Raw genomic sequence first — 21,306 nt, 5'->3', positions numbered from 1 at the left:
AATCCAGTGCATGTTTTCACAGAGAGCAGTTGCTTCTTAGCATTTTCAAGTAAAATTTTTGATATTGCCAAGGATCAAAGCACAAGTAGGAACTGTGTCTGTCCTTTGACATGGATCTGGTTCTGCTTTCAGGCATGAGAATTGAAGGCTTCTCCTTTCTGCTGGATATTGCAGATTTTTCTCATTTGTTCTTAGATTATTTCTTTTTTTGGTGTAAACATCTTAAAGAACTGAAAGCAGTCACATTGTCTTGAGTTAAACTTTTAGACTGAAAAATTGTGGTTAGGTGTAAACTTTAAGCCTTTGAATTTTGCCTAAGAATTTTCCATTGTACAGGCTTTCTAAGGGTTTTAAATTCCAGAAGTATCCAACAGTCCTGGGACTGCAACTTGGTAATTCTCTTCTTTTCTCCGCTGAGTTCTGTTTTAAATCGTGTTTTGGAAACATCCCTACAAGGGTGGTTCTCCTGTTGGAGAAGCGTTTTAATTCTAAGATGTAAGCTTCCTCAGTTCTTTAAGTTGCTTTATCTAAGGAATCATATTCAGAATATTTTTACAGTGAACCAGACATGTTTTGACAAGCCAGCCTTGCTGAACTATTGACCATGTCTTTTTTCATACTTGGAGAAAGCCTCAGCTTAAGCCAGATGTTATTTGTGATCTGCCCAAATCCTTCAGGGAAACCACTGTGAAAACAGCATATATGTATAACATACAACCCAGTCTGTGCTGATCCACTACAATTTGACAGCAGTTAAATTGGTAAATTCACATGATCCAGAATTCCTGTGGCTGTTCTGTATCTTACTCTGTTACTAAACCGGATAAAACTAGTTCACAGCAACATACAGCAGGTATAGGTGGGAATTTCATGGAGTAATTCTTAGGAAATCTTCTTCTGTTTTCTGCATGCATGTGCATGACAGTGAAGAGCAAAGTGTGACTGGTTCAATTTCTAAGTATAAAAACCAACTTTGAGCACAGTTAAATGCTTATAAGTCTTTACAAATACATGAGGTTTTAGTTTATAATTTTTAGGTTATTCTGTAAGATTGTGTTTTCTTTTCCTCAGCCTTTTCTTTCTCTTCCTATGTCACCATGATTTGTGCTGGGATTTGTGTTTTACAGGTGATTTCTGATCTTCGTAAGAGCTTGGATCTGTCCTCATGTGTTCTGCCCCTGCAGATCCTAGGTTCCCAGAAGAAGCTTAAAAGTCAAGTCCAGGCCAGGTACTTCAGCTGATTTACGTGATTCTCCAGGGGTAAGATGGGACAAGAGAACTTTGGCTTTTCTTTATCTCGTCTCTTTGGCACACATGGTTACATGCATGAGCCTAATTTATCCCAAGTTAAGGTGCTGATGACTTTATTCTTTCCCAGTTGGTGCTAATATAACATATTTGTCAATCCTTGGCGGAGCTGGCTTCCCCTGCCATGCATGTAGCTCCTTTTGAGCCATCTGCATCCGTCTGCATGGGGGTATGCAACTCCGTTTATAATAATGTTGCTGCTAGTTCATCTGTTTTAAGTTCCCTCCAGTATGTCTTTGGTTGATTCTGCAACCTCTGCTTCCACCCTTTTCTGAAACTCTCTTCTGAAACTCCCTATCCTTGCCAGAGCATTCCCTCTAGAGAATGGCTGCTTTAAGTAACTGCTGTGACTGCTAGGCTGCCTTGTTCCTTTTACCACAGTATTTAAAATGACTGAGTCTCCTCCTTTCTGATCACTTACAGTTCTTCCATGAGCCAAGTAACCAGCAGCCAAAACTGTGTGAAGCTACTTTTTGATGCGATCAAGCTAGCTGTGAGATTTCAGAAAGATGTCTCTGAAGCTTGGATTAAGGTAAGATGCTTCAGTCCTTGTTTCCTTGTTTAGTTGGGCTTTTAGGTTGAGCTCGAGCCTTTCCTGTAATCAAATGTGATATCAAAAGGCAAATGTTAGGTGTTCATTTTGCTGATACGGATTTCATTCTTTGTTCCAAATTAGCAGTGCTTTTTCCGGAGTCTGCTTTCTTCCTCAGTTACCGATTTCAAAGTGCTTGCAAGATGGCTACTGGGCTCCACTGCACAGACCCTGGATCTTGAAATGCAGGATAAACCTGGTTCTGCATGTTTATGATTTGGAAAAAATAATCTTAGTTTTTTTTCTGTCTGCAAGAGAGCAAAAATGTGTACCTGTATGTTGAGACTGAGCTGTGTGAAGCCTTAAGGTGCTTGAAAATGTCCAGGAAGAAATCAATATTGGCTGGTATTGGGCTAAATCTAATTTTAAATTGCATTTCAGTGTAAACCATGGGACTGTTTCTTGTTCCCAGCCTTTCATTGCTCAATACCTTAGCTCCTTTGTCAAGCCTGACGTTATTTGAGAATGTCCTTGTTCAAGCTGAATTTTTCTGCTGTGTTTTTGAGTGCCTTCTGGATTCTCTGCCTTTGGCAAGATCCAGTTTGCTGGCTTTGATAGCTGTTCTGTAGAGAGAAATCTGTGAGAGTGTTTCTTTTGATGTCTGCCTTTTTTTTTTTTTCTTAATTTTGGGACATAGTATCATACTCTAGGTTAACAGCTTGCTTGTTTTTTTGCTTTTAGGCTATCGAAAACAGCACGTCTGTATCTGACCATAAGGTAATACTTCTGACTCTGCACTTGTCTCTGTGAGTGTCCTCTTCTGCTGATGTTTTCAAGAGCTTTTTTCATGGATGTAGATGAAGAGATTTTTCTAGTTGGAGCAGAGGCTGCCAGTGATGTTGCATGGGTGGTTCTTTTGGTATTTGACTTGTTCCTAGTATAGCAGCTGTCCATTTTCTTTGTAACTTTTAGTTCATCCCTTCTAAGTGTCAAGGGACAAAGTTATCCTGCTTTAATTCTGTCCTGTTGGACTGATAAGGTGTTTCTACAGTTGTGACTGTTGGGGATTTTGAGCTCTTGATTTTCTTCTCAGTTTTGATTTCAAAGTGTGTAATTGTCTAGACTGTTTAATATCTTTTCAGCATTAATGATTGGTGGTTATTTGCTCAAAAAGGTTCTGGATTTCATAGTTTTGCTGCTAATCCATTCTATAAACACCAAGAACAGGAAGCAAACTGAGAAAGTATTGAGGAGCAAAATTCGACTGGGCTGCATGCCAGAACAGCTGATGCAGAATGCCTTCCAAAATCATTCAATGGTCAGTGCTGATTCTGCTTTGGAGCTCCCTCTTCTCTTGTATCTCTCAAAGATCTTGTCAGATGATGATTTAATCCTGTGCTGCATTATTTATACTATTCCTGTTAGTTACATTTACCTTCTGGTTTTTGGTTTTTGGTCCCAGATCAGTCTCCCAAGGCACATGTCTTCTGTTGTAACTGTCGTGTTTTTTTCAGGGATGAGCTTTCCTCAGAATTGGGTGGGCTTTTTATTTTGGTTCAAAAGCTCTGAGCCATAAAGATGTGGTCTAGCCCAAGATCTCTACTGTGTGTTCCAGACATGCTGTTGTCTCCCACAGCATTTTTAGAAGTTCATATGTGTACGTGCACTGTTTTTCAAGTTTAATGGTTTCTAGGTCGAAATATGTGTGTATATATAGGGCATACATTTGTAATGTAAATTACCATTTACTATGAGAAAACTGAAAAGATCAGTGAACACAGTGCTGCTTGTCAGAGGTAGAGGACATGAGAAACACTGAGTTTTGAATTCAAAATTAATTAATTGAACTATAATAATGCATTAAGTAGACACGTTTTGTTCTGAATATAAGTGGATTTATTTTAGTTTTAGTTAAACTCCCTTTCAGAGTAAGTTAAGATAAAGTAAATGATGCCATTTTACATCTGAGTAAGAGCTTGTTGTTCAAAGGAGCTCTGTGTGATTAAGCTGACTTTAAAAGTTAACTTAGATTTTCCTGAGTATTTTGTTGTAGTGGAGTCCTTCTGTTAAAGTAAAGCCAAGAGTGTGCCTGTCCTGGGGATTTTATTGAGTGGTATATTGCTGTAATGTGACTTCCCTGATGTCACCCTTAAGGGATATAATGCTGTGAGCCCTGCAGCTTTGCAGGTTGGCTTCTTAACCAATCTGTAAATCTTTTGTGTGGAGAAGGTTGGCGAATCCCATTCTGGTGTGCCTTACCTGCTCGTTGCCCATTTGCGTGAGAGAGGACTGTCAGAGAAGGCAGGAAAGCACCTGCTAAACTAGACAAAGCTTTTGGGATAACCTGTGGTACATTCTTTATTTAGAGAACTGAGTGTGCTGAAACAAGCAGCAATAATCACCTCTTTCATGATGTCTGTATTTCAGGTGATCAAAGACTTCTTCCCTTCAATCCTAGCACTTGCTCAGACGTTTTTGCACTCTGCACACCCAACCATAGTCTCCTTTGGTAGCTGCATGTACAAACAAGCTTTTGCAGCCTTTGACTCTTACTGCCAGCAGGTATAGTGTGATGGATGGCATCTGCTTTATTTGTGTTTGCACTTTGTTTTAGAATGTATGTCGTGATCCATTAGGGGGAGAGGATTTGAGGCAGTTGGAAACCTTTGGAGAGAAGTCTATGATGTAGAGTAGGCCAAGCAGAAGATGGGCAACAGTCACAGCAAGACTCTGGTAGCAAGTGACTCAAGCACAGAGACTGAGCACAGGCAGGCCTCAGAAGTGACTGAACGAAAAATACTTATGGAGCAGAGGGGACTGTGCTATGTTTGCTCAATTCAGAGAGCAAACAAGTTGACTGAGACTCTAGCCAGGAAGTCAGGACTGGCCCCCAGGGTCACGGCAGAGATTTGTTCATAAATATGTATTTCTCTTCTGTCTTACCTTTACCTTGTCACTTTTTGAGCATCCTCTATTTTAAAAAGCCATTGTTATAGTTTGTATTGTAACTTTTTTTACCTTTCCTTGGATAACTTACTGTGATGAAAAGGTTTGCACAGATTTGCCTCAGAGCTCTGGCCAACTTGTACTCTCCTACTTACTCTGAAATAATCACAGACCAGACTTTCAGGTCTGATTACGAGTTCCTACAGACATGCTGACAGGAGAAAATCTGGAGTTTGAAGACAGCTCTGCACAAGCGTTTGAATATATTTGCGCTTCTTTGGGCACAGTATGTTTATAATTAAGACTGTTTCCAGTGTTGTATCTGTATTACTTATTAAAGCAAACTCAGCAAATAGACAAACAAAAAAGCAACTGGGAAAAACCTGAGGCCTAAAGGCAAACAGTGTCATCTACAACAAGCTAGTGAGTCTAGTGATATTTTGAGATGTTAAGAATTTCCACAGAGGATGACTGTATTAGCAATTAGTGACATAGAAAAGACCCAGAGCCACAAACAGTAGATGGCAGTGAAAAGAGATCCATGTCCAGAAGTCAACTGAAGTAAGACCATAAAAAGACTTTTGAGATAAAAATGGCAATTTAAACTGCTGTTGATAAAGATTATTAAGACACTGGAACTGCTGAAGTTAGAGGCAATGTATTCCTGGGTAAGGTGCAGTGTTTTGGGCACCTAAGAAAATAGGGTAGATTTTGATCATTACATGTGATGGTAGCAAAGAGCAGAGGCTGCAGCAATGTTAGCAAAGCAGGTAGGAAAAGTTTGGTGAGGAGCTGCTTTATGGAATCGTGGGATCTTTTTGAACTGAATAAAATTCAGGCTCAAGGAGAAAGAATATTATGTGTATCAGGAATTAAACAGCAAACTGAGAAGGGACTTAGAATAATATGGTTGAGTTTCTGGATGATTATCCGAACTTGATCAACATATTCTATAGGAGCAGAACAGGGCAGACATTTTTCTGTTGACATTTCGCTATCATTTCTCTGGGGGCTTTTTCCTCAGGAGGTTGTGACTGCTTTGGTGACTCACGTGTGTAGTGGAAATGAGACGGAACTGGACATCTCTCTGGATGTGCTCACTGATTTGGTGATGCTGCACACATCCCTTCTGATGCGCTACGCCACCTTCGTGAAGGTACGAATATTTCTGGGGCTTGCTACATTTCAGGACCCTTACACCACTTTGCCCCAGATCCAGAATAGATCAGCACTTTTCAGAAACAGAGGTAATGGAACTAATTGTACCTGTAAAACTATCTGTCTTGAGAAATGCAGTGGTCAGAACTGAAAGGTATCTGCTAGAAAGGGGTGAGCTCTAAGATAGACTGTATGATTTTTTTGATAGGGGAAATTGAGATAGACAAGGAAAAAAAGTTACACTACCCTGTTACTGGAGAATGCTTAAAGTGCAGGCGTGGAATGACACCTATGATGGAAGAAAAATGGTGTCTTCATTAACATCAGCTATTTCAAACACTTGACAAAAATCTGCCCCCTTTGTGGGCTGCCTGTTCTACCACATTGAAAGACGGACAATACTTTAGCCCGTATTTGAATCCTAAAACAAAACTCCTGGCAGGGATGGGAAAAAACTTAAATCCTAACATTTAAAAGAAGAAAGTGCTCCACAGGGAGAAAAAAATGGGTTCTTAACTCCTAAGAATGACAGGCAGGGTCAGGCCTGCCCAGTTGCCTGTTTCCAAAAGTGGTAAAAGTGAAGATGGAGGGAAAAGCAAAACAGCAAGGTAGCATGTAGCAACACTTTTCTTGAACACTCCCCCATCTGTGGTGATTTGTAGCTTAAGGACATCCTGTGTTTAAGAGCACTTGAAGAGTATGAGTATTCCTCCCACCCCTCTGACTTTTTTGATGCCCACTTGGTGTCGGTGGATTCTGTAGTTTAAGTACACAATGTGGGAAAGCTGTGTGCTTTTTGCTGTTTAGCTGGTTGATTGTTAAATTTAAACGACTTGCTTAAAATATGCTAAAAAGGCATTAAGATCAGCCATAAGAATTTGCAATGCAATCTGTCACATTTTTGATGGGTATAACAGGAAGAAATGGAGCTCGCTTGCCTCCTGGCAGAGGGAGGATGTGATAAGGACTGAGGGTTGAAAGTAGTCCTTGGAAGAGACAACCTAAAACTCCTGCTTATAATCGAATGCATGGTCAGACGTACCATGGGGAGTACTTGCCCACAGCAGTCTGCTGAGTCCTTCGACCTTCCTCCTGGCCTTGTTTGCATGTTCTTGTGCTGGCAGTTCATTTACAGATGATGGTTTCTATAGGCCAGTCTTTGATACGTTACTAAAGCTTGTATGTGAAACACATTAATAAATGCTCTGGCCAGACCTCGAGGTCTGGCAGAGTACCATGCTTGGCATGCGTCTCAGAGGTGGTTGAGACACTAGCCAGTTACCTGTAAAAAGATCTGTAGAGCTGCAGGTGCCTGGCATATTTTTAACACTGAGCTGGAGCCTCTCCAGCACAGAGAGAACACGCAGATCTCAGCACAAATCATCTCCCCAGAAAGCTATTTTTTAATCTTAAAACTGAGTGTATTTTATTGAGGGATGCAAAAGTGCTTACCTTGTTTCAAATCCTGCTCGAGGTTGGCCAGTAGTAGGAGAAACATAGTGGCAGCAAAATACCTGTCGGTGGTAGGAAAGTTAGTGTGGCTCCAGGAAACAGTTGGACTGCTTTTCACTGAAGTACTGGAAGAAGAAATATTCTGAGAATGCCAGCCAGCACAGAAAATTCCACCCTATAATTATGAACAACTTGACTGTTACAGCTTTTGTAATGGAAACATTAGCAAAAAAACCCATAATGTTCGTTTTGTCAAATGCTTTGAATACTGTGAGCAAACCTGTGATAGAAGGTAAATAGCGGTCACTAATGGGAATGTAGCACTCCCGAAATGCTTGTGGTAGCCAGCTTGTTCTTCCCAGCCAGCCTCTGATAAAATGAACTGCAATAATTGAGGCCAGAGTAATAGCTCTGCATTTACGTTTATTTAATTTGAATGTAGCTTTTTCCTGCCTGTACAAAAAAGGTAAAGTCAATTGGCTTCCCTGTGGTTGACAACTGGTGTATTATTTGGAATGTGGAAAGGAATTCTTGATATATCTGGGCTAGTTTGTGGCTTCTGTCTTACAGACCATTTTAGACTCTACACAGAAACTGAATCCATGCCAGATCCGGAAGCTTTTCTACATTCTCAGCACACTGGCATTCAGCCAGAGGCAAGAAGGAAGCTATATTCAGGTAAGCAGAGACACAGCAGAATGGAGTTCAGGCTGTACCTTGGTCCTTTTTGCTAGGTTAACTTCCAGAGGTTCTGTGGTGCAAGTAGTGGCCTCGTCTATGAACAGTGATTGATGTCAGGATGTCCTCCAGCTTAAAATTCTCTGCTCCCCAGCTGGCTGCATGCCACCTTGCAGCTACAGACTTTCCTACCCTGTATCACAAGGACTCATCACGGTCACTGCATACCTCACATCTTTCCCAGAAAGATCTTTCTTCTCTTGCACATCTAAGAAAGGTAGAGTTTGATAGAAATGTTGGTGGAAGAAGACTGATGGCAGTCTCTAATCTAACCTCCCAGTCAAAGTGGTACGGTCACTAACATGATATCAGGTTGGCTGTGGCTTTGTCTAGCTGAGCTTTGAAGACTTGCAAAAGTGTAAATTCAGCAGCCTCTTTCTCAAGCTTTGTTTCTCCGTCATTTGGAAGCATTCAGAAAGCACAATTCAGCTTTTACCCCCTGAGATGTTAATCTCAATTAGTGTTTGTACTCTAGAGACAGCAAAGACTCTTGTGTTAGAAGAACTGAGCCACACAGCACAGAGGACTCTGCTGTGAAGTGGTAGACTTCACACCTGTTGTGCCTCTAGTTTAAACACGAGAAGCTATCAAACCTAATCTGTTTAAATTCATATTCATTTTGCATAGGATACCTTGTATGACTCAGTTGCAGCATGAGTGGTGGTATCAGATACCTTTGTCTGGATTTCTGCCTCTTTGAGCATGGCAGTGATGAGATAAAGACAAAGAAATTTCTCAGAGACATTTATTTCACAGTGGAGATGTCTGGGTTTAAACTCTTCCTGTTCATAAAGCTCTGTTCCTAGAAATTAGGCCTATTTGTCTGTCTTTGAATTGCTACATAGTTTCTAGTTGTGGGTATGTTTGCTCGTTCCAGCTTGAGACTACGAAGGAAAACCTGCTCCTGTCTGCGGCGTGTAAAACAGCATGTCTGTCGTCATTTCTTCCCACTGACCCTGTTTAGGATGGAGCTCTTCACTGGCAAAATTGCCAGTTGTATGGCAGGTTTAGCTCCTTTCTGAACTGCTTTCCTCAGTGATTTCCTCTCCTCAAGTCTGTCTTTCTAACGTGTGACTTGCGAAAATTGCCTTGGCAACACAAAGTGACTTTGCAGCCCAGAAGGACTAGCCGTCAGGAAGAAGTGTTCTGCCTGTCACTCATAAATTGCAAAAAGGAGAGGAGTATGAGCTCTAGAATTTATTCTGAGCTGAGAGTTTGTGACTGTGGGGATCCAAGGTTGGCAGTTTGATTCTGTCCTCAGTGATACCGAAGACTCCAGGGGTAGATCACCAAAGAAATCAGTATCCTGGGAACCAACTTCCTCTTTGCCTTCTCTTAACCGTACTTGTAAAACTGATGCTTCTTGGACATGAGAATCACTACAGGCAGATTAGGCATTTGTTCTTGCGCTGCACAGATCATTCCAGAGGGATCTTTCCTAGTGAAGGTCAAGAAAAGTTGGCATAGCTGTGTACTGTCCTTTTCTCTGCTACTAGTTTGATGTTGTTGGGACTGGTGCTTTGCGTAGCATAACTCAAGCTTTTATCTGCTCTGTCTCAAGCCCCCTGTCTGGTCAGAGCTTGTGCTTTCATGCAGCTCTCAATCCCTGAGGATCTCTGTATGGGTCAACCTCCTCCTTTGCAGGACCTGTAGGAAGAGTTAATAAGCATCAATGCAACCAGGGCTGTATTGATTCCGTAACATTTTTCAGTGCCGTGTGGGATCTTTGCTGCTTTTATGAAGCTGCTTCTGAGTTCTCACACGTGCTCTGTCGCAGCCTGAGAATGCTGCTGCTCACAACAGGGATGCTGCTTTTCTGCAGCAGTCGCTGCTGAAGTCAGCAATAAGACTGTTGCTAACTGGCTAAAATAAGTGGGTTTTCTTATTAGTGCATTCATCGTTCCATCTCTGCTTCGAAATCAGTTACTTCCTGATACCTGCTTTTATGTATCGGGAAGCTGAGCTGTCCCTTAGCTTTGGTCAGGACCCACTTGGCAGCCTTCTCCCACGACTGGCTGCTTAGCTAAGGTTCCTGTCTTGTTTCACCTACGGTTTATCAGTTTAAGGGATCAGGCAGAACATGTCCCTTTGTCAGACAAACTGTTCTGGACGTCTGTGGCTGACCTGTTTCAGCCTCCGGTCAGCTGTTCCATTGTCCTCTCTCAAGGTGAGGCTTTCTCCATTAGCATTCCTCTGCCAGCAGCGCAGGTGAAGCTTGGATTCCTGTGGCTGATTTGCTATGCGCTCTTCTGTGCTTTGCCTTCAATCTCTTTGGCGAGTGTTAGACTTCTCATCCAGAAGATTGGTCTCCCGACTTTCCTGAAGCATCACACTTCTATGACTGAGCATGCTTTGTGCTCTCAGTGTTAGGGGACCTCTTAGTCTATCATTAGAGCTCCAGAATTTCAGAAGTCTTCAAAGCTCTGCCCATTTTGGGAAAGTGCAGCCAATCAGCTGCTTGACACAGGTGTTGAAATAAAGCATGCTGCTTTGACACTTGCCATGGGCTCGTGGAGCTGCTGCAGAGAAGCCTTTGCAATTGTGGAGGGCGTGTTTGCCCACACCCAGGGGACAGGGAGGCAGCATGAGAAAAGTAGGAATCCCAGGTGTCTGGTATGCTGTTACCTACAGCTCTCTTTCGACCTTCACCAAAAACAGTCCATCCCTCAGCCTTCTGAAGTTGACAGTGTCTCAGAGGGCAGCTCTGCAGCTGCTGTTTGTGTGTGAACAACTCCAAGACTATCTGCTATTTTTTTAAAATATATTCTTCTATTAATCATAGATGAAACCTGGACCAGCTACATGTTCTGTGTAGCAATTAGAGCAAAGTCAAAGCGAGTCACTTCTAATGCTGTTTGCAGCCTTACCTCAAGTTGTGACCACTATTTTCATAATAAAGGAAATAGCAAAGTGTGCATTCCTTTTGCAAAGCTCTCATCCCAGTAAACCACCCCCCTGCAGCCTTTGGAGATGACATTAAGTGAAGATGCCGATAGAATTGTGAGCGATGCACTCTACCTCAGTGGTGACGTAGCCTGTGTCTTTGTTTTTAGGATGATATGCACATGGTGATCAGGAAATGGCTCTCCAGCACAGTTCCCAACCACAAACAAATGGGGATTATTGGTGCTGTTACCATGATAGGCAGCGTGGCATTAAAAAGGTGAGAGAGAATGTTGCAAAGATGAATTTAACATGCTTTCAGTTCAGACCAAACGTGGAGTGGGACAAAAAAAGGAAGGCATTGCCTTCTAGCTCATGCACATCTTGGTCAAATCCAGGAGCTTAAAACTTTCTGCAGACTGAGGTGTTTGGTGTTACAACTTGTTCAATACTGCTCTCCTGCTGCTAATCTCAAAGGCATCCTGAATTTCTTGTTAATGCCTGTTCATGGATGTCTTGACTAGCACCAGCAGGACCTATTGCTTGGAAAAAAGTTTGAACACTCTGGTGGACTGACTGCAGATCAGCTTCTGACACTAAGGATGAATAACCTTGTGAGCTCCATGTTTGGATACAGGGAAATCTGAAAGAGGAGGAAGGAGAAGGGTTGTTACTGCGGTGCTGGACACTGACAAGACAACCAATGTACTATGTAAATAGCTTATGAACAGCATTCATAAACCAGGCAAACTCCTGATAAGAGCTCTGACAAAGATTCAAGCACGTGGAAGATAAGAATTTGGCTGGTGTTGGGAAGCATTATGTAACTTGCTGATTTTGCACGTCTTAGTGAATTGCTTTTGCTGTTTATTACATGAAGAGAAAAGCCTATCTTAGCTCCAGGCCCGGAGTCAGTGGGCTTCACTATGGGGATGACTACAGGGCTTTAGATTTCAACAGGTTAGAAAAAGCATATCCTTGAAGAATACATTGAGTCTTGTCCCCAAAGTCCCAAACAGCAGCAGGTCGCTTCCTAACAACGTTCCAAAGAGCATCTTTTTCACACATAATTCTCCGGTTTCTAGAGAGGGAACCTTGTGTGTGTGGTGGGTTTTGCTGTCTCTTGAGTGTTGTGCAACAAAAGCAAGATTATCAATTGCTTTCAGAAATGAAGGAGATGGTGGTTCATTGGAAAGACCAGAGCTGAACAGCGAGCGGGATGGGCAGGTGAGTGCCAAGAATGGGTACATACTGGGGCAGCGTGGGAGACTGGGAGGATATGGTCAGCAAGGAGGTGTGACTGGAAAGACATAGTATGTGTGTAGCTTTATTGGGCCTATTAAAAATGGTTTTGGAGAAACAAAGATCTATATTAAGATAGCATCCGCTGGTCTTGCCTATGGCTAGTCTGGGACAAGCAGTACTGCAGCCATCTAGTGAAAGTCTTCTATCCAGGTATTGTTTCAAACACAAAGGAAACAAACAGGACAATCTGCTTCAGTGAGCCGAAGCCAACCTTCACCTTCCTCTCAGCTTGGCAGCGATGCCTTTCAGGCCATCTAGAGAAAGTACTGCTGTACAGATTTGGCCTAGCCTTGACCTTTTTTCCTAGTTCTTTTTTGCCACCTTATTCTAAGCTGGCACTCTATTTAAGTATGGTCCTGGGCAGACTCTTTTATGTTATTTCATGGTGGAGCTGGGCCAGGACCTTAAAAGACCTATGTTCCTTCTTAAAACTGGGTCTTTGCAAGACCAGTCACCTTGGGCTGTTACCCTAAGATGAAGTTTTGGATATGCCTCAGAGTAAATCAGTGTAAAAGGGACTCAAGGGAAAAGCTTGAGTTGGATTCATTGACCTTACCTGTTTCTGCAGACTGCTCTCTCTCCTTTCAGCTTTCTACCTTGCTGGACCTCGTGGGCTTCTGCTGTGAGCAAACACCAGAGGTCTTGGCCCTGTACTACGATGAACTCGCCAGTTTGATTGAGAAGCAGAAGGGGAATTTGGACTTGCAGCTCCTGGTACGTTGCAATGTAGTTTGAACTTAATCGCCTAAATGAATTCTTCAGAAACATGATGTTTTTCAGGCATTGGCATGACAGTCGATTTGAGGATTTCATTCCAGTCTGAGAACTCTCTTTTTTTGTTCTAGGCATGCTTAAGGTCCTGCAGAAGGTTGATCAGATACAAAATCCTCTTTCAGCTCTCATTTTTTTTTGATTGTGGCAGATTCCTCATTGTGCTTTAACAGCTTCCTTTATGTGAACTTCTACATGACAACAGGGAAGCCTTTTAAGGGAAATCTAATGACATTTCAGAGCATGCTTGTAAGATTCATAGGTAAAAATAGAATCTGAAAGAACTTTAAACTGAGAATTGAAATTGGCCTCTGGTCAGACTGATGCTATCTGATGCCTAAGGACTTGGAAGAGCCATGGTCAGTTATGGTAGTAAATAAATAAATAAATAAATGGTATTTATGATAATAAGAAGAGGTTTGTGAAGGCCACTGGACAGCTCTTTCTTCTTGCTGGGGACTCTTTTTTGCATGTGTGCTGTGCCTACCAGGAGGGTAGCAAGGCATCTTGGGGTCCAGGAGAGCATTGAAGGCTGCTGTGGAATTGACCCCTCTCTGTGGTACAAGTGCTCTTTGCACCTACAGGTTACTGAGTGAAGGAACTGCGTGTTAGAACAAGGGAAGGTGACCAGGGAGCTTTGAAGTGCTGGCAGTCACTGGGAACAGCTCTGTGCCTATGCCAGGGGTCTCCTGAGGTCCAGCTGAGTGCTCAAAGGAGGCAAAGCAAAGGGAGGAGGGTTTATCCTTTTTCCTTGCAAGACTGAAATGTAAAAGCAAGCTAAGGTTCTTCTTACAGCTTTTGTGCAGATTTTTTTGGGTATTTTCATTGTCCATTTGTCCAGACTCTTGTCACATCTATTACTTTACTTCTCCCTTAATTGTTTCTAACAGTGAAAGCAAGTGAAGTATGTAGGACACTTGTGTGAAATAAAACTTTGCCAGCACTTTATAGCCCTTTCATTCTGATGTGGCTGCTTTTCTCTTCCAGCCAACTGCTCTGCGTCTCTGCAGCACTGCAGAACTTGTAGACAAGCCCTTGTCCAAAAAGCAGGGAAGAAATCGGTTGTGCATGCTTAGCAATGTTTCCTGGCTTTGTCTCCAAGGCAGGCCTTGGCCCTCCTTACAGGCAGTGAGCTTCAGTGCCATGACTGTTCCAGGATATTTTTGCTTGACCTTATATTCTGCATTTTCCACTGCTGCTGTTGAAGCTTTCTTCACTGAGCCCTCTTGCTGAGCAGGTGTTTTTCCTTTTTTTATAGGAGGAGTTTGGGAAGAGTTTGGTGGAGGACTTTCCTGGTGACTTTGTGGTGGATCTCAACCCCACAGTGGATGGGTATGCTCATCACAGGCTATTTGTAATATTTCTGTCGCTGAAAACCTGAGTTTGTCAACAAGAGCTTGTCTGTCTTTCCTTGCAGTTCGTTCTTGTTCCCAGTGAAGTCCTTGTATAATCTGGATGAAGATGAGAGTCAGGGAGCAATTGCTATTAACCTCTTACCATTGGTGTCGCAGAGTGAGCTTGGCAGGGTTGCTGATGGAACGAGTAACCAAAATAAAAGGTACTTTGACACTTAACTGTGGATGACTGCAAAGGTAAAGGAATTGTTTTCATTTGGTGCACTTCACTGCTATCAGCCCTGCCTGCCAAAGTGCCTGATAAGGAGCTGGTCAGAGAATTTACCAGTTTCCAGAGTTCTTTCCCTTCTCTTGCTCTTAGACATATTCAGATAGGTCTAGAGGCATAAGCTGGTTGGGAACTGGCAGTCTGTTCTGACTCAGGCTGTTTTGGTGATCTTGGGTAAATCATGCTGCATCTGCCTTTGTTTCCCGTATGTCATATGAGAACAGTAGCTTATTCTTCCAGTGTTATGGGGATATTGAATGCCATATTGGGATGGAGAGGCAACTCTGAGGTGGGAAATTAATATTTTGATCAATGATTCTCAAATAGAGAGTCACTAAGGACTTAGTGTGTGTCAATAGTACACAATTTTTCTCACCTTCAGTTGTACTTGGACAACATAGACTGTGCTCCAGAACAGAACCAAAAACATGCAGCCACAAGTGAAATTTGACTGAGAAATAAGGGCTTTGTCTTTGGAGAATGGAACAGAAAGCATGTAATAGAAATTGTAATTAAACAGTAGGACATCAAAGTTAAAAATAATAAAGACTTTTTAAACTGGCATCTTCATATCCTGCATAATTTACTGTAATAAGATTTCATTGAGATTTTAGTTGTGCTTAAAAAAAGACATGATTGTTTTAAAAGAAAAGAAAATATAGCAACTTTACATGCATCTATGGAAAAATGTTTATTTTCCTCACTCAGAATGTGAGCAGTGACATGCTACAAAACATTCAAGGAGATTTCTCCACTGCTCACAGCTGTGTTTTGCACAATTTCTTATAGTTCCTTCTGAATTATTCAACTTTGATTTCTACCAGAAATAAATCTGAGCCCAGTTTTGTTCATTACAGCTGTTTTTCTGCCCTTACATGCTTTTCCAGAAACCTGGTGATCACCGATTTTTTAATTTTATTTTTTTAACCATGTGGTGCATTTCTGCTCTGTGTTGCTGCGACTTGTAAAAAGTGAAACAGAAGGCATAGTCAAGGTGGCGTGGAGAGGGCACAGGACATAATGGAATAGTGATGGGCATTCTGGAAGCATACAAAACATAGGACCCACTCCATTTCTCCTTTTTTCCCCAGGGTAGTTTCACCGATATGTCTGTCACCCTCTTTCCGGTTGCTGAGGCTCTACACTGGAGAGCAAAACAGTGGAAGCCTGGAGGAGATTGATGCCTTATTAGGTATGGGAAATGGATCTTTATTATAGAGTCTGGCTGGCTGACTTGTTCCTGCCCCAGATCTGCAGAGACTTCCTGCAGTTGTGGGAAGAATTGTACAGTTTGTGAAGGAGGCTGAGATGCTCTGTTGACCACAAAGTGGAAGGGAGGCAGAGGAGAAAATTGCTTTGTCTGGGGATGGAGTGGCTGACGAGGCTTACTCCAAATAGTCATTGGAATTGATACAGGCCTTGGTAAGAGACTTTGTCCACACGAAGACCAAAGGGTAGATGGCAAACACAGTACAACATGTTCCTCCTGCTCTGTCCTAGGCTGCCCCCTGTACCTGACTGACCTGGAGGTTGAAGGCAAGCTGGACTCTCTGTCCAAGCAGGAACGTGAATTTCTGTGCTCACTCCTCTTTTATGCCCTCAACTGGTTTCGTGAGGTGAGTAGCACCTTGACTGCAGGTTCTGGAGTGTTGCTGAGGGGTACTTACAAACACTGACCTTAGGCTTCAGAGGTGCAATTGTTGAAGACGACTCTTGCTTCTTGGAAACCTTGTCTGGCGAGGTCCTGGTAATCTGCCCATGTTCTTTCCATAATAACTTATCATTTATTCTGCGGCTAGCAGCAACTCTGCTGTCTTGGTCAGAGGCCCTAAGGACTGCCTTGATGATGTGAGTTTTCCACCTGCTTCTCAGCTGCAGTTTGTACACTCTGGCACATTTTGGTGCATGAAAATCAGTTTTACTGTTGCAGAGAGAACGCTGTAAATCCCAAATATATGTCTAAACTGTGAGATAACATATGTCTAAATTTTGAAGGGAGCATCAGATGGAAAGGTGAGTCTCACCATGCTGGAGGGCGGAGGCGTCGACAGCTGGTCAAGGACATTGATTATTGCTTTCTGCTTGGCATGTGTGAGGCCCTGTCTGCAGTACTGTGTCCAGTCTGGGCCTCCCATTGTCATTCTGGAGTAAGTCCAGCAGAGGCCACCAGGCTGATGAGGGTCTGGAGCACATGGTGTGTCAGGGGAGGCTGGGAGAGTGGAGGTTGTTCAGCCTGGAGAGAGGAAGCCAGAGAGGAGGGCGTATTGTGGTCTTTCACTATGGTCTTCTGTTACCTAACAGAAAAGTTGTGCTCTGCTTCCAGAGAAGCTGTGGGATCGCCTTTCCTGGAGATGCTCAGTGCTCCACTAGAAAAGGCTCCAAGCAACCTGTCCAGTTAGCGCTGCTCTGGGCGGGGTTTGGACTAAAGGCTTCCACAGGTCCCTTGCAAACTCAGTCGTGATTGTGCGCTTTGTTCTGTGCCTCTGTGAGCTCACAGAAGGGTGAAGTGCAGTGCCTTCAAGCTGATTTGGACCATGTATTTGCTAACATCGATGGCCAGTGGGAACGTTCTCTGCTGGGGTTATTCTGGTAGCATGAGCTATGTCAGAGTTGGTGCAATTCCACGCCCTCAGCCCTCCCTGTTCCTGCTCTTCTCCCAGGACTGCCTCTTTCTTGGCAGACCTGGGAAGTGCCGAGGGGTCTCCAGAGCCACAGGCATCACAGAACCCGACAATGTGGTGTCTGCTAATTCCTCTTCTTCAGTTAATATTTGATCTGTAGGTGTTGCTCTGTTGCTCTCTGTGGAATGCTCCAGTTATGTCCATGTTCTCATGGGCTTCTGAAGAGCTTTGTTCATGCAGTCTGGATCTGGTCACACAGGCCACTTGTGCTGTATTGTGTGTTTATCTGGGACTTGAGGATGTTATTCAGAAAATAAAAAGTAGTAAAAGTGGTTACAAATCTCCCTATGTCAGTGAGTTTGGTTTGTATCTCTAGGTTGTAAATGCCTTCTGCCAACAACAGGATGCTGAGATGAAGGGAAAAGTTTTGACTCGATTACAGAACATCACAGAGCTGCAGAATGTGCTGGGAAAATGCTTGACAGGTGAGTATGAAACATTTGTATGTTCTGGACTTGCGCCAGCTGTGAAGTGAAAGGGATTGGCTTAAACATCAATGGAGGAAGTATATGGTAACACACACTGCATTTTTACAAGGGTCTGAGAATTCATGCATGGCAGCTATTGTTTTCAGTTTGTCTGAGTCCAAACTGCCCTCCTCAATCACCTCCTTAGTGACATCTCTTTGTTCCCAGGCAGACTTGGCAGAATCTGCCTGAGTATGGTGGATACTGGAGTAAACCTGCCTCTGTCCTAAAGAAACAGTGTGTTTCTCCAGTATTCAGGTTGTAACAAGCTGTTAAGGGATGTTCTAAGGATCTGCTGCCTCCAGCTGCTCTAGGCCCCTGAATTCCTCCTGCCTAGCTGCTGGAGACCAGTGTGGAGACCCCAAGGTCTCTGTCCCAGGCCGATGGACACAGCTACATGGACTGCCACAGGCAAGGCGCTGCCTTCGACAGCACCTATGTATAGGACTCACATAAAACAGAAGTACCAACAGCCAAGCCCCCATCCTGCTCTTCAGATGGTTAAGACTGAAGTTCACTAGTGAAGGCCCACACATGACACACTCTAGAGGCACAAGCACATGAATATTTGTGAATCCCACAAGTATTGGCACAGCCCTTCCCTCTGCCCAATAGCCTGTCCAGATATCAGGCCCTCTAATCTGCTCCATGGGTTCTCTACTCATCAGCTACTCCAGCTTGCTGCTTGCTAGCAAACAGATGTACACACTCATCTCACAGGCACAGGCTCCACACACAAACTCTATGGGACCTGAAGAGGTGCTCCCAAGAGCTACAGCACCTTTAACTACTGGCACCGAGACCCTCGCTCACTCCAGTTGCTGACACTGCAGGCCCAGAGTGGTCCAACTCTAGTTGCTGGCCCAGTATTTACTTGCACAGATCTCACCAGTGTTTGGCATGTAGTCCTTGCGGTGCGTGTGTGCACACAAACAGAGGACAGTGAGAGTACACTGAAATATAGTTAAGAAAATACTCTAATAAGAAAGTAGAACATGCTGTGGCAATCAGGCTCAGGGCTCAGTCAGACAAGCACGCTGATCAGACAGTTCTACTGACCAGCAATGCTTTACTCGTGACCAGTCTCTTTTATACTGTTTCTTCCCATTCCCTTCTTTGTTACTCCCGGCCCTAGTTCCCTGCATATTCCTTTATTAATTTGCATAGTTCTACCATTCCTCCCCCATCAGAATATCCCAAATCCTCAAGTTCCTCTTTTTCCTCCCATCTTATCTGTTACAAAGTCCAGGTATCCATTCTCGAAGCCATGCCTGGAGTTTCTTAATGGCTCAACATTAAGAAAACTGCAGACTTTTGGTCTTTGCTATTGTCTCCATTATCTCTTGTCTACCAAGTTTGTGTGTGTCCTTGTTTATGGCTTCTCCCTTTACTTATTATTTCCTTTTACGCTGAAAAGGTCTTTGATAAAATAAATGTAAGGAAGAACACACTGCCACCTTCCATGTACCCTTACACAAGCTATCCATTTAGAGCTGCATTTGTAAACCAACAGACCAATTTTGTCCAAAATAAAGTGCAGCCTCAACACCTCTCTGCTGCTCCGAGCGCATTACAAGGCCAGCACAGAAAGGACTCAGATGTGCTGGAACAGCCCTTTCAGCTTCACCAACACGGACAGATGTCCAAGGACAGCTGAGCACTTGTTATCCTTCCTTGCTGGAGGAATGCGAAGAGCTGTAATTCCAGTGCAGTGCAGACATATGGTAAAACTAATGGGAACTAAAAGCACCTAAGTATAAGGGCAGAGGGAAGTTCACCAGTACAGTGAAACATACGGTACTTCTTCTAGACATGTGTCTTGCCTATATTTTGTTATTTAGGAGCTGAACTAACCCAATTTCTTCATTTTTGGCTCTTTCAGCAACCCCTGGCTATGTCCCACCACCAGCTACTTTTGATTCTGAAGCCCTGGAGGCCGTACCGTCCATTAATGCAGTTGGTCCAGCGAGAAAAAGGAATGGTAAAGAAAGTTTGAAACATTGATGTAAACAGATGTGATGTGGTGTTTGACTGGCATATTGCAGGGCAGCCGTTGCATTTGTGTGTGCATAAAGCACAGAATTCCTGGCAATGTTTATCTAGCTTGAAATCTTATCTGATTACCTCCTGTTGCAGCTGAAGTGGAGATGTAAAAATATCCTACTCCAAACAGGTGTTGGATAGTCTGTTTCCTTGGGAAAGCCAATGCTTGACATTTAACAGTGAAAATCCAGAGCTTTCATTGACTATTTTCACCTGCCAAAGTATTTTCTGCAGCATTAAGTTGTTCTGCCTCTGACAGGTTCATGCAATTGTCTGGTACTGAACCTGTGGCTTGAGCCGCCTTGCAAATCCCTGACCTTTAGTTTGTACCTAACTGATCTCTTAGGAACCTTGCCATGGCTCTGCTGCACAAGGAAACGCTTCCTTCATCCTTTCCCATTGCTAGCTCCCACAGAGAAGAAACAGAACTTGCCTTTCAGTTTTTCAAGCTGAGTAGATTTGCTCTGTTTTTGATGTCTCTAGTTCTATTTCTGGTTTAGATTAACATTTCCTGGGAACGTGTCTGCCTTTGAGCCAAACTGGACAAAAATTCACATTCCATTCAATGAAAACAACTGGAGGAGGCCACAGATTAGAGAACTCTTTTCTCCTGTGCCAAACTCATTTTGCAGGGACTGGACCTGTCATGTAAGAGTGATTAAGGCAGAACGAAAGTTACGACTATGTTCTGCAGACAAGAGGAGGATCCATCACTTTAGATACTTAATTTTGAACGAGCAGAAGTAAGTGCTCAGACTAGTAAACCCAGTGCAGACCAAGAGATTCCTGCTGTGATTTTATAAAAGAGAAGCTGCTTGTCAGGGAGCCCCAAATGCATTTGACTCTCTTTTGAACTGTGATCCTGTCTATGGATGACACACAACCTGTGCATGCTCCATGCTTTCTTCAGGCTGATTGAAGTACAGCCTGTGCCGTTTCCCTGGCTGCAAGTGCTGTCCAGTGTTGAGCGCAGTGTAGCCTTTGTATCTGAAGTTGCTTTTCTCTTTAAGGAAGGAAAAAAAAGACTGATGGCAGCAAAGCAGGCTCTGCAGAGCGTTCTCAAGCAGATGACAGTTCTGAGGGAAACCAGCCTGATACTGAGCTCTCTGAGCTGGAGAAGGTGAGTGTATACCCCTGGGGCTTGCAAGAAAGACAGAATAGGGAAGATGACGTAGAAGCATAAACCAAAGATTTGAGAGAGGGGTTGTTCGTTTCAAAAGTTAATCACAGTCAAGTGGTTCAATTCTACTTTCTGACACCTGCCTCCCATCTGAATTTTGATAATAATAATAATAATAATATTGGTTACACTCTGATTAATGCTGTGGAAGGTTTCTGTTTTAAGCCGGTGTCCCATCTCTCAAATTACTGCAATAAGCTGCCATTCCTAGACTCAGGT

The 21,306-nt window shown here is 43.2% G+C and overlaps 1 protein-coding gene across 1 annotated transcript in view; it reads left to right on the top strand.

Moving 5' to 3' along the window:
* Nucleotides 1-21,306, top strand: part of FANCD2 (FA complementation group D2) — a 49,691-nt gene that overhangs the window by 10,844 nt on the left and 17,541 nt on the right. Inside the window, exons 11-27 of the mRNA XM_086618849.1 lie at nt 1,128-1,228; nt 1,732-1,840; nt 2,582-2,617; nt 3,015-3,158; nt 4,268-4,402; nt 5,811-5,942; nt 7,967-8,074; nt 11,188-11,297; nt 12,184-12,244; nt 12,911-13,036; nt 14,352-14,425; nt 14,511-14,651; nt 15,808-15,908; nt 16,217-16,332; nt 17,714-17,822; nt 19,747-19,845; nt 20,918-21,027. Of these exons, the coding sequence (XP_086474975.1) occupies nt 1,128-1,228; nt 1,732-1,840; nt 2,582-2,617; nt 3,015-3,158; nt 4,268-4,402; nt 5,811-5,942; nt 7,967-8,074; nt 11,188-11,297; nt 12,184-12,244; nt 12,911-13,036; nt 14,352-14,425; nt 14,511-14,651; nt 15,808-15,908; nt 16,217-16,332; nt 17,714-17,822; nt 19,747-19,845; nt 20,918-21,027 (1,812 nt within the window). The remainder of the gene's footprint in view (nt 1-1,127; nt 1,229-1,731; nt 1,841-2,581; nt 2,618-3,014; nt 3,159-4,267; nt 4,403-5,810; nt 5,943-7,966; nt 8,075-11,187; nt 11,298-12,183; nt 12,245-12,910; nt 13,037-14,351; nt 14,426-14,510; nt 14,652-15,807; nt 15,909-16,216; nt 16,333-17,713; nt 17,823-19,746; nt 19,846-20,917; nt 21,028-21,306) is intronic.

Source organism: Tauraco erythrolophus, chromosome 12, assembly GCF_009769465.1.
Source record: "Tauraco erythrolophus isolate bTauEry1 chromosome 12, bTauEry1.pri, whole genome shotgun sequence".
Taxonomy (NCBI): Eukaryota; Metazoa; Chordata; class Aves; order Musophagiformes; family Musophagidae; genus Tauraco; species Tauraco erythrolophus.
The sequence above is the reverse complement of the archived record's forward strand: the minus strand, read 5'-3'. Positions and strand labels throughout refer to the sequence as shown.